The 16,540-nt window shown below is 46.1% G+C and overlaps 1 protein-coding gene across 1 annotated transcript in view; it reads right to left on the reverse strand.

The window, feature by feature from the left end:
* The window catches only part of LOC126100342 (mucin-19-like), a 445,217-nt gene that overhangs the window by 44,492 nt on the left and 384,185 nt on the right, over positions 1-16,540 (reverse strand). The window contains exon 4 of the mRNA XM_049910954.1: positions 8,034-10,629. Within this exon, the coding sequence (XP_049766911.1) occupies positions 8,034-10,629 (2,596 nt within the window). The remainder of the gene's footprint in view (positions 1-8,033; positions 10,630-16,540) is intronic.

The raw sequence follows: 16,540 nt of genomic DNA on the forward strand, positions 1-16,540 counted from the left end.
TTTCCACAGTAGTGCCCCTGGAAAAGAGTGTCGTCTTCCCTCTAGGGATTCCCGTTACGTACACTACTGGCCATTAAAATTGCTACACCACGAAGATGACAGCATGATGATGGTCGCATCCTGTTTGGCGACATCACGGTGAACGCACATTGGAAGCGTGTATTCGTCATCGCCATACTGGCTTATCACCCGGCGTGATGGTATGGGGTGCCATTGGTTAAACGTCTCGGTCACCTGTTGTTCGCATTGACGGCACTTTGAACAGTGGACGTTACATTTCAGATGTGTTACGACCCGTGGCTCTACCCTTCATTCGACCCCTGCGAAACCCTACATTTCAGCAGGATAATGCACGACCGCATGTTGCACGTCCTGTACGGGCGTTTCTGGATACAGAAAATGTTCGACTGCTGCCCTGGCCAGCACATTCTCCAGATCTCTCACCAATTCAGAACGTCTGGTCAATGGTGGCCGAGCAACTGGCTCGTCACAATACGCCAGTCACTGCTCTTGATGAACTGTGGTATCGTGTTGAAACTGCATGGCAGCTGTACCTGTACACGCTATCCAAGCTTTGTTTGACTCAATGCCCAGGCGTATCAAGGCCGTTATTACGGCCAGAGGTGGTTGTTCTGGGTATGATTTCTCAGGATCTATGCACCCAAATTGCGTGAAAATGTAATCACATGTCAGTTCTAGTCCAATGAATACCCGTTTATCATTTCTTCTTGGTGTGGCAATTTTAATGGCCAGCAGTGTAATTCCAATTATCTCGGCACATAGCTCTTCCCGAAACGAATTCCAGGACGATGCACTGCCCACACCTGTAGTCTTTGGCTGCAACACGCCTGCCTGCTGGTTCAGCAGTTGAGTACTGCTTAATTTCCTGTTCCACTCTCACATTGTTCGCGAGATGGTTGATGCGGACTGCTCGTATCTTTGCACTTCGCAGGAATTCCGTGGGCGCCGCCAATCGGCTGTCTGACACCGCTGCTACTGCTGCTGATAAACCTGCACAAAGGCGGCGACTTGTTCTTCGTCGTTATGCATTCAAAACACAGCGGTCTCGGCATGTAGTGCGGGTTGCCTGCCACTAGGCGCACCCAAGGCCGCGTCCGTAACGTGATGCGCACAAGTTGGCTGTGGATGCAGCAGCCGCTATGAACGCGGAAGTAAACACAGCGACTAGGGAGTGCATCAGTCACGTGCCGTGAGGCGCGGAAAATTTAGCTCTCTAATTTCGTCTCCCCGCAGACGCTCAACGAAGACACTGAATTCCGCTTTCCGAAACTGCTTTATTGCAAACAGAAAAAGTACTCAGGGATAAGCAAGCAGCGTATGACACGTACCTACAGTTAAAAACAGATGAAGCTAGACAGCATAATATAGCCCCTAGAAATATTGCAAAATCTCTGACAAGAAGAGCACATACAGAGAGTTGAGAAAAATTCCTTAGTGATGTGGAAAACGATGTATACAGGGGACATTTGCCTGTAACTTATTAAAGTATTTCAATCAACCAAATAGAGATAAGGCACGAAAAAACTTGACAACACAGGAAGAATGGGTGGAACATTGTAAAAGCATTTGGTTTACTCCTGAGACAGATATTCCAACACGATGTGTACACGGGTCAACAATTTGTCTACAAATTATCAAAAAATGCAGAAAGGGACCACACACGAATAGGAGGCAAGAAAGAATGGACTGAACATTATAAAAGCATTTTATTTAATCCCGAGGAAATTATTTAAACTAATCCTGCAGAAAGGAGTGGAGACGTAATAAAAAAGACTGAGTAGCTCACTTTAGGGGTTAGCGACAGTAATAAGAAAAATAAATTTTAAAAAATCACCTAGGCCAGTGGGCGTAAATATCGAACTCATAACGAACGGAGGTCTTTTACTCAAAACTTCGCCTCCTGAATCTATTGAAGACATTTATTTCCAAATAAAAACAGTCTAGTTTGCAAAGTTAGTAACGCGTTTTGCCCTTTTGCGGCATATCAGATTGTCTATAAAACAAGAAAACAATGTACAAGAAACTAATGGAGAAACGTACGTGAAAGTAGCTGGATACCTAACCCATCAGTCATAAACCCATGCAAAATGAAAAATGGACGCAAAAGTAGCTACTTTTACGTAAATTTCTATTAATTTTCATTATTTTATCTGCATAGTCATACAAGATAGGGCCATTCCCCTTCTTGCATTTCTTTCTAATAGACTGTTTTCTTGTTTTATAGACGTCTGAAGGTGCTCCAAAAGAATGAAAAATGTTATTGATCTTAAATAACTCTGCAACTAAGATTGTTTTGGAATAAAATGTTCTCGGGTTTCCAACCACGTCAATTGGTTAAAACTACACGAGCTTTCGGCCAAGCACCCCTTGGGCATTGTCAAGTGTTATGACTGTCAGTGGGCTGTTGGTGCGCCCTTATATATGCTAGCTGCCGGCTGTGACATCACTGGTGCCCGTGACATTGCCATATATGGGCATGTTTTGAGTCTGCGTTCGTTGTGCCCTCTTCAACCGCGCCATCGCTGGATCCCACGCAGCGCTGAGCTGCCTATTCAGGGTGTTTGTGGTAATTTTTATTTTAATAGCTTCCTGTATTAAACTCTCCCAGAAGCCGATAATACCTCTCATGATCTTTCCTGCGTTGTTCCACAGCGCGCACTGTTTGTCTGATGTACTTCTGGCCACACTCACAAGGTATTTCGTAAACTCCAGGTGTTCTGAGACCTACAGCGTCTTTAACTGGTCTCAGTAATTGACGGATTTTCGTTGGAGGCCTGAAGATCGATTTGATCTTGTGTCTTTTTAACAGCCGGCTTATCTTGCCCGACACAAGAGCCACAGAATGGCAGCACAGCAAGTTTCTTTTCCTGCTCTTCGTCACTGGTCTTATTCCGATATTTCCCAGGAATCACTTGTTTCACTTGATGGGTGCTGTAGCCGTTATTCCTGAAAACCTTCCGTAGGTGGCTCAGTTCGTGGAGCAGGTTGTCGTCGTCTGATATTACTCTTGCACGATGCACCAATGTTTGCAATACTGCGCGCTTCTGTGCTGGATGATGATGGCTGGTAGCGTGCAGGTACAGACCTGTGTGGGTGGGTTTTCTGTAGACGCTGTGGCCAAGGCACCCATTTCGTTTACGGTGGACAAGGACGTCGAGGAAGTTCAATGCATTATCTTTTTCCACCTCCATGGTGAACTGGATATTACTGTTGATGCCATTGAGGTGTTCCAAAAACTCGTCTAATTTCTCGCGTCCGTGTGGCCAAATGACGAACGTGTCGTCATCGTATCGAAAGAAACACTTAGGCTTCAATGGCGCAGCATCTATGGCAATATCCTCAAAATTCTCCGTGAAGAGGTTTGCAACAGCTGGAGCCAACGGGCTACCCATTGCTACGCCGTCTGTCTGATCGTAATACTGGCCGTTGTACACGAAGTAGGATGACGTAAGAGTGTGCCTAAATAGCTCGACCACGTCACTTACAAAGTACTGGGAAATTAGATGCAGAGAATCTTTGGTAGGCACATTCTAAAACAGCGCCACTACATCAAAACTGACCATAATATCGTCCTCACTAAGGCGTAGACGGATTCACAACAACAACATGGTGCCGACCACAGATCTTCAGAACACATCGTCATCAACTTGACGGCGAGACATATAGACGCGGGTGCAATGTCGACACTTAAGAAAGGACTTAATTTCGCACCTTCACCGCGGGCATTCCTGTCTGTGAAATAATAAGCGGTGTTGAACAGGCAGTCCACAAGCTCCCACATGAAACAGCGGACGAAATACGGCGAGAAACCAGCCGTATACTGACAAAGGCGAAGTTACCAGCATCCAATATGACCAGGGCTGAGCGCAACAGCCTTCGAGCACTACGTAATGATGAAAGCATTGTGGTACTTCCCGCTGACAAGGGCAATGCCGCCGTAGTTATGGAGTTCGAGGACTATGAGACGAAGGTCTGTGCGCTACTGAACGAAGATTCTTATCGGAAGCTCCCACGCGACCCGACGTCAAGAATAGTAAGAAAAACATCAGAACTTCTTAAGCGATCTTCAGTGAAAGACAGTATGGTTAAGAATCATCTCCCACAGGCGCCTAGACCACCTACTGCTTATAGTTTACCGAATATACACAAAGACGGGACGCCATTTCGCCTTATTGTGTCCACAATAGGGTCTCCAACATACAAGCTGGCGAAGTACTTGGCCAAGCTCCTCGATCCACGTGTGGGACACTCCGAACATCATATAAAAAACTCAGCAGAATTTATCAGCAGAATCAACCGTCTACGCCTTAGTGAGGACGACATTATTGTCAGTTTTGATGTAGTGGCGCTGTTTTCGAATGTGCCTATCAAAGATTCACTGCATCTAATTTCCCAGTACTGTGTAAGTGACGTGGTCGAGCTATTTAGGCACACTCTTACGTCATCCTACTTCGTGTACAACGGCCAGTATTAAGATCAGACAGACGGGGTAGCAATGGGTAGCCCGTTGGCTCCAGCTGTTGCAAACCTCTTCACGGAGAATTTTGAGGATATTGCCATAGATACTGCGCCATTGAAGCCTAAGTGTTTCTTTCGATACGTTGACGACACGTTCGTCATTTGGCCACACGGACGCGAGAAATTAGACGAGTTTTTGGAACACCTCAATGGCATCAACAGTAATATCCAGTTCACCATGGAGGTGGAAAAAGATAATGCATTGAACTTCCTCGACGTCCTTGTCCACCGTAAACGAAATGGGTGCCTTGGCCACAGCGTCTACAGAAAACCCACCCACACAGGTCTGTACCTGCACGCTACCAGCCATCATCATCCAGCACAGAAGCGCGCAGTATTGCAAACATTGGTGCATCGTGCAAGAGTAATATCAGACGACGACAACCTGCTCCACGAACTGAGCCACCTACGCAAGGTTTTCAGGAATAACGGCTACAGCACCCATCAAGTGAAACAAGTGATTCCTGGGAAATATCGGAATAAGACCAGTGACGAAGAGCAGGAAAAGAAACTTGCTTTGCTGCCATTCTGTGGCTCTGTGTCGGGCAAGATAAGCCGGCTGTTGGAAAGACACAAGATCAAATCGATCTTCAGGCCTCCAACGAAAATCCGTCAATTACTGAGACCAGTTAAAGACGCTGTAGGTCTCAGAACACCTGGAGTTTACGAAATACCTTGTGAGGGTGGCCAGAAGTACATCGGACAAACAGTGCGCACTGTGGAACAACGCAGGAAACAACATGAGAGGTATTATCGCCTACGCTATACAAATAAATCTGCGTTAGCTGAGCATGCGTTAGAAAACGGTCACCACATAAAATTTGACGATACCTCTGTCGTGGCTCGCACTACCGGCTTGTGGGACAATTTAATACAGGAAGCAATTAAAATAAAAATTACCACAAACACCCAGAATAGAGACGGTGGCTTACAGCTCAGCGCTGCGTGGATCCAGCGATCGCTGAAGAGGGCACATGGAACGCCGACTTAAAACATGCCCATATATGGCAATGTCACGGGCACCAGTGACGTCACAGCCGCCAGCTAATGTATATAAGGGCGCACCAACAGCCCACTGGCAGTCATAACACTTGACAATGGCCAAGGAGTGCTTGGCCGAAAGCTCGTGTAGTTTTAACCAATTGGCGCGGTTGGAAACCCGAGAACATTTTATTCAATGTTATCGCCGCGAGACTCTGCATTCAAGATTGTTTTTATTCTGAAATAATTCAAAACCGGTCGCTGTACAACCCTATCACAATGGAATGGAACTGTTTTTATTGACCATATGGGTTTACATTGAGGATCCCAAAAACGTGGTTTACGGCAAATGTTTCTTTTGTATTTAAGGAAGGAGAAAGCAATGAACCCACAGACTACAGAAATACACGTTACTTAAATTCAACCTGTAAACTACATCCTTGTATGCTAAGTAAGCGAATAACAACAACTGCAGAGTCGCTCTTGTAAGAAGAACTGAATGGTCTTCTAAAAGAGTGAGCTTGTATTGAAAATGTATTTACTATGAAGCAGCTAACAAAGAAAAGAAAGGAATTGAATTTACCCATCCACATGGCGTGTATAGATTTAGGGAAGACTTTCGATAATGTAGGCAGACAGGATCCATAGAATATAATAACCAAGCGAGGCTAACTTCGGCACACAATAACGTGTTTATATAATGGCACCTGGTTAAGGCTCAGTTTATCTAATTACAATGGGAAAATATAGTCATTAGCCAGGGTGTAATACAAGTGCGGGTATTACCATCCACGCTTATTAAAATATTTATATGGACGATATTTTGCACAGACAACCACCACCTGGTTCGAAGTTACTAAGGATCACTTCAAATGTGCTAGCACACACTAATGACATAGTGATCACGCAAAACATGGAAGATAATTTCAAAGAATTATTTTTTATTACATAAGACTTTTAAAGAAAATAATTTTAAAGTTTCTACTTCAAAATTAGCAAACATGGCGTTCCAGAGGAAACACCCAATCCGAGCAAATATTGTTTTGAATTACAGAATTTTGAACAGTTTCAACATCTTAACTACTTAGGTTGCAATATTTCTTATGACTATGATGGTGATATATATACTGCATTAGGAAGATACCAGGCTGTGTGTGGAGTTGATCGAAAAACATTGAAAAAAGCATGAAACGAAACACAGTCGAAGCTATGTAAGATGATGGCAGCAACCGAGAACGCTGTCAAACATGTCGATTTCATGGTCCAGGCATTACAGTGTAATTACTGTCTTCCAATAAAAGTGTCATTTCTGTTCGTCTCACAGCGTACTCCTCTCAATTACTTTTTGTACTACGCTGCAGCTGTTCTTTCTATATGTGGTCTATTCATCGAAATATGTTACATGGCTGTGACACGTCATGCGAAAGTTGCTTTCTTTCTTAAATCTCCCAAACTACTATATTTCAATTGGCGCAATTTGTTCACCACCGAGGAATTCAATGACACATCTGTTTTACAAGCACCTCAGTGCCAAACGACATATTGAAACGATCCATGTATTGCGAATACATAGAAAGAAGGATCCTTTATTGTATGATTATATGATAGCGGAATAAACACTGGTAGCAGTTACTTCTGTAAAATATCTGGGATTGTGCGTGCGGACACGATTTGAAGTGGAATGATTATATAAAATTAATTGTTGGTAAGGCGGATACCAGGTTGAGATTCATTGGGAGAGTCCTTAAAAAATGTAGTCCATCAACAAAGGAGGTGGCTTCCAAAACACTCGTTCGACCTATACTTGAGTATTGCTCGTCAGTGTGGGATCCGTACCAGGTCGGGTTGACGGAGGAGATAGAGAAGATCCAAAGAAGACCGGCGCGTTTCGTCACAGGGTTATTTGGTAACCGTGATAGCGTTACGGAGATGTTTAGCAAACTCAAGTGGCAGACTCTGCAAGAGAGGCGCTCTGCATCGCGGTGTTTCGAGAGGGTGCGTTTCCGGATGAGGTATCGAATATATTGCTTCCCCCTACTTATACCACCCGAGGAGATCACGAATTTAAAATTAGAGAGATTCGAGCGCACACAGAGGCTTTCCGGCAGTCGTTCTTCCCGCGAACCATACGCGACTGGAACAGGAAAGGGAGGTAATGACAGTGGCGCGTAAAGTGCCCTCCGCCACACACCGTTGGGTGGCTTGCGGAGCATAAATGTAAATGTAGATGTAGGTGCTGCTACCTTTTGCAGGGCAGTAAAACCCACAGCACATTAGCGGGAACATTAAAAAATCAATATTAATCTAAAATAATGGGATCCCGATACTCAAAGCAAGCACAAAAACATAGGATGCATTAGTTTCGGTATGAACCTCGAAAGTGTACTTTCTTTTACGTATTTTTAAACTGATTAGCCGAAGAGAGTTACCATTGTATCGCTACAAGTCTAGTCCTTGCTGATATGGGGCGAGGAGGATGTAACAACAAAACAGAAAATAAGTAGCGGACTAACCTTTCTCCGCTTCCGCGCCAAGAAGCGAACACCGAAGGCGGCAGCGATGGCCAACGGGACGGTGCAGAGCACTCCAAGTGCGTACATGCCAGCATGCACTCCCCAAGAGTCCTCAGGGTCTTCGGAACCAGGAGTGGGCGCCGCCGCCTCGTAGCAATGACTGACGTTGCCGCACCCTGGCTGCACACCTGCTCCCCACTGAACGCCCGGCTGGTATGACGAGTTGGATGAGGTCGATTGACCGCCTCCAGTGGCGTTCGTCTTCGGCGTTGGGCTTCCAGTGTCTTCAGCAGTAGCAGTCTTTGGCGTCGGGCTGCTGATACCTTCAGTGGCAACTGTCTTCTGCGTCGTCTGCTCATCATCCCTCCCTGGTACCGCCGCTTCAGTCATCCAGACTGTCGAGCTTCCGTTATACAAGTGGACTATCGGTAGGTCGTACTCTTTATCAGGTCGCTCGAATATTGCCATCCCTGGTGTGTGGCCTGCAGAGGTGGATTCTACACCTGCTGTCGTCGTCACTGCACTCTCTTCGGTTGGTTGCGTCGCCTTCTCCAATTCCTGCGCTGGTGTGCTGGGTGTAGTGAGCGCACCAACTTCCGAAGACTGTTTACTCGCTTCTGTTGTCGTGCCTGGAGTTTTCGAGGAAGGCGCAGCAGTGACATTTTTGAGATTTCGATCAGGTAATGTGACAGGTTCACTGGAGACTTCTGGTATCGTGGTTGGATCATCGGCAATCTTCAGTTTATATTCAGGACGCTGAGTGGTAGACTCGATCTGGGAAGAAGTAGAGGAGGCCTCCCTGGTGACATTCTGTTTCTGCTGTTCGTGATTGGGAATATCTTTAGACTCATCTAATCCAGACGTCGAGCTGGGTTGGAATGATGAAGTCGAAGAGACTTCCGAGCTCTGCGTACTTACAGTAGTTTGAGGGACGGGGGCAGCTGTTGCAGGAGGCTCGTTCTTTACACTGATTACTGTAGTGACGTCTGCGTTGCCTCGCGCAGTTGCATTAACCACACTAGACGAGTTCAATGTGGCTGCCTTGCTTGGAGCTGGAGCAGAGCTACTCCTGCTCTCTGAACTGGAGTCGGATTGCGCTGTCAGCTCTAGAGGCAGAGGCAACAAAGCTGGTGGAATTGTTGTCGTTACTGGCGACCTCCACTCTCCCTGTACAGAAACAGAGGTCACCACGGCCGTGGACAGAATTTTAGTTGTGGGTGGCGGTGGTGACAGACCCAACATCATGCGCTCATCTGGAATATCTGCAGGGCTTTCTTTGGCTGCAGAACCTAAGTTGGCTCCAAGACTAGACGATCCTGTCTCATTTTCACGTACCTTCACCAGATCAGTTACTGGGGTGGTATTCTCTAGCACAGATATATGTTCGTTATCACGCAGAGTCGGTCTTCTCCGTAACGTAATATCTGGCCTAGGATACTTGTGTGCCGGCCTTTGTAGCGAAATTTTGGTGTAGTTCTTCACGGGAAGTTCCTGAGACACCGGGAGCCAAGAAATGTTGTTGGGCTTGGGCAGCAAAGAATGTCGAGCGTCCATGTACACGCTATTCGTGAACTGCGGCGGTTCGGTCAAGTTTCTTTGGTTTGGTGGTGAAGTTGCAGTCACCAGCTTCGCTGGCGGTTTCCGTAAGAACGGCCTGCGATTAATTGTGCTGTAGATGCTGGAATTCCTAGGTTTATGCGGTAGAGGATCTCTTGCGGGAGACACAGATGGAGGCGACGGAAAACGTACTCTGAATGAGGAAGTGCTAAATGGTAGGCTCGAGACGAGTGCTGATGGAATGTCAGATGACTCGGATGCAGGTGAGGATGAAGTTTGGAGAGAAAGTACCGGTGAAACGGAGCTGCTTTCGTAGACTGGTGTAGTGTTCAGTTCTGCAGTTGTGCCTTCCGTGGCATGTTTTGGAGAGTTGGCAGTGTAGCTCACGGCAGTTGGCTTTCTAGTAAATCTTGGTGGAGGGGGAAAGGTTTCTTGTGGAGCAGGCGGTGTGGTTACAATAATAGTCCACCGGCTGCTAGGACGCTCGTTGGAACGCGAGGGATTTGGAGTTGTGGTGATGGTGGAAGGAGTAGTCTTGGTAGAGGTGGTTGAAGAGGTGGCTGTAGAGGTGGAAATAGTTGTGCTCGTAACTGTGGTGGTTGGGATAGTGGTAGCCATGTTGCCTGTCGTGGATCCAGTAGTACTGGAATTAGTGGCAATGAAGGAATTGGCAGTGTCGCTGGTTCTGCTGTTGGTGAAGGGCGAAGCAATGGTGGTGGCGTGAAATGATGTATTCGTGACACTGGAAGACGAATCACTGCTGGCGAGAGGCTTCACCGACGGCAGAACTGTGGTAGTGGTGGTACTTCTGCGCCTGTACGTAACTACAGCGGATGTCTGCGTCTTCAGAGACGACGTGGCTGGAGGAGGAACGTCTGTCTGTATAGGGAGCGACGCCGCCGCCTCACTCGTTCTGTTGGCGTCGACATTAGCGTCCAGTGGCGACATGCTTGGGACTTCGACTGACCCATTCTGCGCTTGGGCAGGTCCAGAGCTGGTTGTCGTCGTCGATTCGTCCAAGCTGGGCCTGCGCTGGGCGCTGCAACAGGAAACAGAAAAGCTGCTTATCACCTATGTTTCACTTTATATTTGCCATTCTATTGGCAGGGTATTTCGTTCAGTGCTCATCTAAATTTTTTAATGGCTACACCAAAGCCGACAGGCTAGCTATTGTCAGTATTGGGAAAACATTTTTTTACGGAAGTTGTATATGTGTCTCCATTTCAAACAACTGTTGCGGACTCTGACGTCATACACCTAAAATTGTGAACGCAGTAACTACGCAAATACTCGCTACACAAAGGGACGATCCTGGCTTTGGTCTGGTTGTTTGTCGTGCGTGCTTTCGAGGGCTCGGTGAGTATTTACGAAAGGTAAATGGAAAATTATATCTAAATTTAATTGTAAAAAGCGCATCACGATTCTATGTACATGCATCTGGGAAACATGCCCTAGTAAAATCGGATGGTTCTTTTGAAAATAAACAGTTTATAATCCTATGCATAACTTGCACTACTGGCCATTAAAATTGCTACACCAAGAAGAAATACAGATGATAAACAGGTATTCATTGGACAAATATACTAGAACTGACATGTGATTACATTTTCAAGCAATTTGGGTACATAGATCCTGAGAAATCAGTACCCAGAACAACCACCTCTGGCCGTAATAAAGGCCTTGCAACGCCTGGGTATTGAGTCAAACAGAGCTTGGATGGCGTGTAAAGATACATCTGTCCATGTGACGAGCCAGTTGTTCAAAATGTTCAAATTGTGTGAAACATATGGGACTTAACTGCTTAGGTCATCAGTCCCTAAGCTTACACACTACTTAACGTAAATTATCCTAAGAACAAACACATACACCCATGCCCGAGGGAGGACTCGAACCTCCACCGGGACCAGCCGCACAGTCCATGACTGCAGCGCCTTAGACCGCCCGGCTAATCCCGCGCGCGAGCCAGTTGCTCGGCCACCACTGACCAGAGGTTTTCAATTGGTGAGAGATCCGGAGAATGTGCTGGCCAGGGCAGCAGTCGGGCATTTTCTGTATCCAGAAAGGACCGTACAGGACCTGCAACATGCGGTCGTGCATTATCCTGCTGAAATGTAGGGTTTCGCAGGGATCGAATGAAGGGTAGAGCCACGGGTCGTAACACATCTGAAATGTAACGTCCACTGTTCAAAGTGCCGTCAATGCGAACAAGAGGTGACCGAGACGTGTATCCAATGGCACCCCATACCATCACGCCGGGTGATACGCCAGTATGGCGATGACGAATACACGCTTCCAATGTGCGTTCACCGCGATGTCGCCAAACATGGATCCGACCATGATGATGCTGTAAATAGAACCCGGATTCATCCGAAAAAATGACGTTTTTCCATTCGTGCACTCAGGTTCGTCGTTGAGTACACCATCGCAGGCGCTCCTGTCTGTGATGCAGCGTCAAAGGTAACCGCAGCCATGGTATCCGAGCTGATAGTCCATGCCGCTGCAAACGTCGTCGAACTGTTCGTGTACATGGTTGTTGTCTTACAAACGTCCCAATATGTTGACTCAGGGATCGAGACGTGGCTCCACGATCTGTTACCCGTATTACCCTCCTGAACCCACCGATTCCATACTCTTAACAATCATCGGCTCTCGACCAACGCGTGCAGCAGTGTCGCGATACGATAAACCGCAATCGCGATAGATTACAATCCGACCTTTATCAAAGTCGGAAACGTGATGGTACGCATTTCTCCTCCTTACAAGAGGAATCACAACAACGCTTCACCAGGCAACGCCGGTCAACTGCTGTTTGTGTATGAGAAATCGGTTGGAAACTTTCCTTGTGTCAGCACGTTGTATGTGTAGCCACCGCCGCCAACCTTGTGAGAATGCTCTGAAAAGCTAATCATTTTCATACCACAGCATCTTCTTCTCGTCGGTTAAATTTCGCGGCTGTAGCACGTCATCTTCGTGGTGTAGCAATTTTAATGGCCAGTAGTGTATATTCACTCCAAGTTTCTGTCTTGATTAATGTAGAAAATATGTGAAATCGGATGAATCTTTTAGAAATAACCTACTGAAGTACTTCACTAAGGAAAAACTTTCAATTCCATTTTCCCCTGATAAACTAAAGTAACTAATGTATTTAAAAATTTGACAAGTACGTCGATTCCTAGAGTTTTTACATTGGATTTTTTCGGCGAGATTAATTTGTAGGTGTAAATGTGCCACTAAACGGAGAATGTCAATCGTACTCCGACGAGTTAGCAAAGCAGCAGCGTAGTAAGAGTCTGCAGGACTTGAAGGCGTTTGCTGTTTGTAGCACATCGGGAGGAAGTTCTGTCTCCGCTTTCGCAAACGCTCAGCGTTATTACGTGACTCGGCGCCTGAGAGAGTTTCACGGCACTTACCGTAAGTCACGAGAGCAGAGATGTGGCAGACGATGCGAGAAGGCAATCCAGCTACCTCCCAAAAGCTCCACTGGCGAGCAGTAGACGGATCTCAACAACCGCCTGTAGCGCGTTCCATTATCTGCCGAGGAAGTTGCAGAAACGGTAGGTCACACAGAATATGCGGTGTGTTGTTAAGTAGCACGTCATTATTATCTCTTCGTGATAATGTGATGATGTTTGGTTTGTGGGGCGCTCAACTACGCGGTCATCGGCGCCCTTATAAAAAAACCGGCCGCGAATCGAACCCGGGACTCCGTGATCCACAGGCAGAAACGCTAGCCACTAGACCAAGAGCTGCGGACATTTTTTCTTCGTGTAAGAGTTATACACATGGGACGTCCGTAAGGATCTGATATCTCAGAAAGAATAAAAATAGTTGAAGTGGCTCTGAGCACTATGGGACTTAACTGCTGAGGTCATCAGTCCCCTAGAACTTGGAACTACTTAAACCTAACTAACCTAAGGACATCACACACATCCATGCCCGAGGCAGGATTCGAACCTGCGACCGTAACGGTCGTGCGGTTCCAGACAGTAGTACCGCTCGGCCACTCCGACCGGCTCAGAAAGAATAAGACAAATCAAACTGAGGGAATTTTGGAATAAATTTATAACAGGTATTCGAAGGGTTAATCTCTTCTTTTTATACTTCACAGCAATAAGGATTCAGCTCTGTAGACCATGCCGGAATTCTGTCGGGAAACTCTTCGTTAAATCGGGTAATCGACTCAGCTGTGCTATCAATTCGATTAGGGCACACCACACAATTCGCAAGTCTCCCCCCCCCCAAAAAAAACGATCATGTCATAATAAATAAACAAATAAAAGTCCATCATCACAGTCCATCTTGTGCATAAACACTTACATTTTCTGGAACCAGTACTTGTTCCGCTGCAAGGTGTACTTTGACCAGCTGTTTCACAAATGTAGAAACTGGTTGTCAACGGGACCATTCAAGTTTTCCGGCAGAATTAGCCGGAGAACAAATGTTAATGAAAATATAAACATTCAAATTACACTGTCAAGAGAAAAGTAAGCGACATTTTCACATCGATTGTGATGTTGCTATTGGCGAAAGGGGCTTCTATGTAAACGGAACCCATATAATGAGTCTATACCCATACAATGAGACATCCACTGAAATTTATTGAAAATTTACTGCAGAATTTAGTGGCAACATCGCAAGTGCAATGCTGAATGAGGCAGCGATATAATGCTACACTGAGGCACTCTTAATTTTGCGTTAAATACTGTTGTAACAACAATAACATTATTTTATTGAATTAAATAGATGGCTGTATGAAGTGAAGCAACGTGTGGTATCTCACGCGGAAGCAACCAGAAATGTTTGTGTCATACGTGTGAGGCTGAGAAACATTGCGTTATACACAATCTGTAACGTTTACAGCACCTTCCAAAGAGTCGTTGATAATCTCATATAATCTCATATCTGTTCGGATGAAAGAAAACACTGAGATGAAGAACCATGACAGCCGCGATATTCTGCAGGCTCCATATAATTTCAGATTCTGATTCACGCTGCACCTCCGTGATTCCAGGGAATGATGCGGTCGTAACAGTCCGACGTCTGCAGTCAAGCAGTTGCGGGAGAGACACTCGAAGTATGCCGTAAATGCTAAGATCTGCACGAACTGTGCGTAAGAGTTCGAGAGACAATGGGCCCAATAGTGGCGCTGTCTCATCGCTTCCTGCACCGGTATAGCAGTTACGCTGTGCACCTGGGAGCCGTACTATCGCATCGCTGAAGGCCGAGTCGGCACTCGTGCGTTATCGTTTTCTAGAAATCATCAGCAGGCGTGACGATCTACTTGTTCGACACTTGGCCGCAGAGAGGAGAGCCAATTCTAAATTCGCCATGTCCAATGCGTGTACTGTAATAAGCCCCGTAATAAGCAACAGTTATATCGTCCTGACAAACAGGTATATTTCAATCTAAAGTTATACCACATTAGCCACCATCATCAAGATGTATGAGGGTCGGAATCTCACAGTTTTGCCTAGTCACTTTGGAGCAAATCGTAAGCTTACTATCATATGGGATTTGTGATGGATTCAGGACTTCCTAGAGCGGAGAACTCAACTCGTTCTTCCTAAAGCGATGAAACCGAAAGGCGTAAAGGTGTGGAGGAGAGTTAGCGGATAAAGTTTTGTTAAGGAATCCGTGTTCGGAAATCAGATCACTTTCATATCTGCCGCTTCACGGTATGTACACGAACTCAGAACACAGGGTCGCCGTCACGGTCCAGTCTGTGACTGCCCCCTCCCCCCCCCCCCCCCCAACATGCTTCGTATGTCCTCCATTGCACTTGCAACCTACGTCCTCCATTATTTGTTGTATGTATTCCAAATCCTGTCTTCCTCTACAGTTTTGCACTCTACAGCTCCCTCTAGTATTATGGAAGCGATTCCCAGATGCCTTAACAGATGTCCTATCATCCTGTCCCATCTCCTTATCAGTGTTTTCCATATATTCCTTTCCTCTCCGATTCTGCGTAGAACCTCCGCATTCCTTACCTTATCAGTCCACTTAATTTTAAACTTTCGTCCGTAGTCCACATCTCAAATGCTTCGATTCTCTTCTGTTTCGGTTCTCCCACAGTCCATGTCTCACTACCCTACAATGTACTCCAGACGTACAATCTGAGAAATTTCTTTCTCAAATTAAGGCCGATATTAGTAGACTTCTCTTGGCCAGGAATGCCCTTTTTGCCATTGCTAGTCTGCTTTTGATGTGCTTGCTCCGTCCGTCACTCGTTATTTTACAGCCTAGATAGCAGAATTCCTTAACGTCATCTACTTCGTGACCATCGATCCTGATATTAAGTTTCTCGCTGTTCTCATTTCTACTACATCTCATTATCTTCGTCTTGCTTCGATTTACTCTTAATCCATAATGTGTACTCATTAGACTGTTCATTCCGTTCAGGAGATCAAATAATTATTCTCCACTTTCATTCAGGATAGCAATGTCATCAGGGAATCGTATCATTGATACCTTTCACCTTGAATTTTAATTCCACTCTTGAACCTTTCTTGTATTTCCATCGTAGCTTCCTCGATGTACAGATTGAACAGTAGGGGCGAAAGGCTACATCCTTGCCTTACGCCCTTTCTAAAACGAGCACTTCGTCCTTGGTCATTCACTCTTATTCATTCACGACATAATCATATAAACTGTCAACAGATGCCCGTACGACCGTGTCCTGCACGGAAGATGGCATTCTGGTCAACGAACAACCACGCCAACGGCGACGTCAGGGCACCTGTCAAACGGGATATTGTTTTCAGAATGAGATTTTCTCTCAGCAGCGGAGTGTGCGCTGATATGAAACTTCCTGGCAGATTAAAACTGTGTGCCCGACTGAGACTCGAACTCGGGACCTTTGCCTTTCGTGGGCAAGCGCTCTACCATCTGAGCTACCGAAGCACGACTCACGCCCGGTCCTCACAGCTTTACTTCTGCCAGTATCTCGTCTC

The sequence above is a fragment of the Schistocerca cancellata genome, chromosome 9 (assembly GCF_023864275.1).
Source record: "Schistocerca cancellata isolate TAMUIC-IGC-003103 chromosome 9, iqSchCanc2.1, whole genome shotgun sequence".
NCBI classification, from domain to species: Eukaryota; Metazoa; Arthropoda; class Insecta; order Orthoptera; family Acrididae; genus Schistocerca; species Schistocerca cancellata.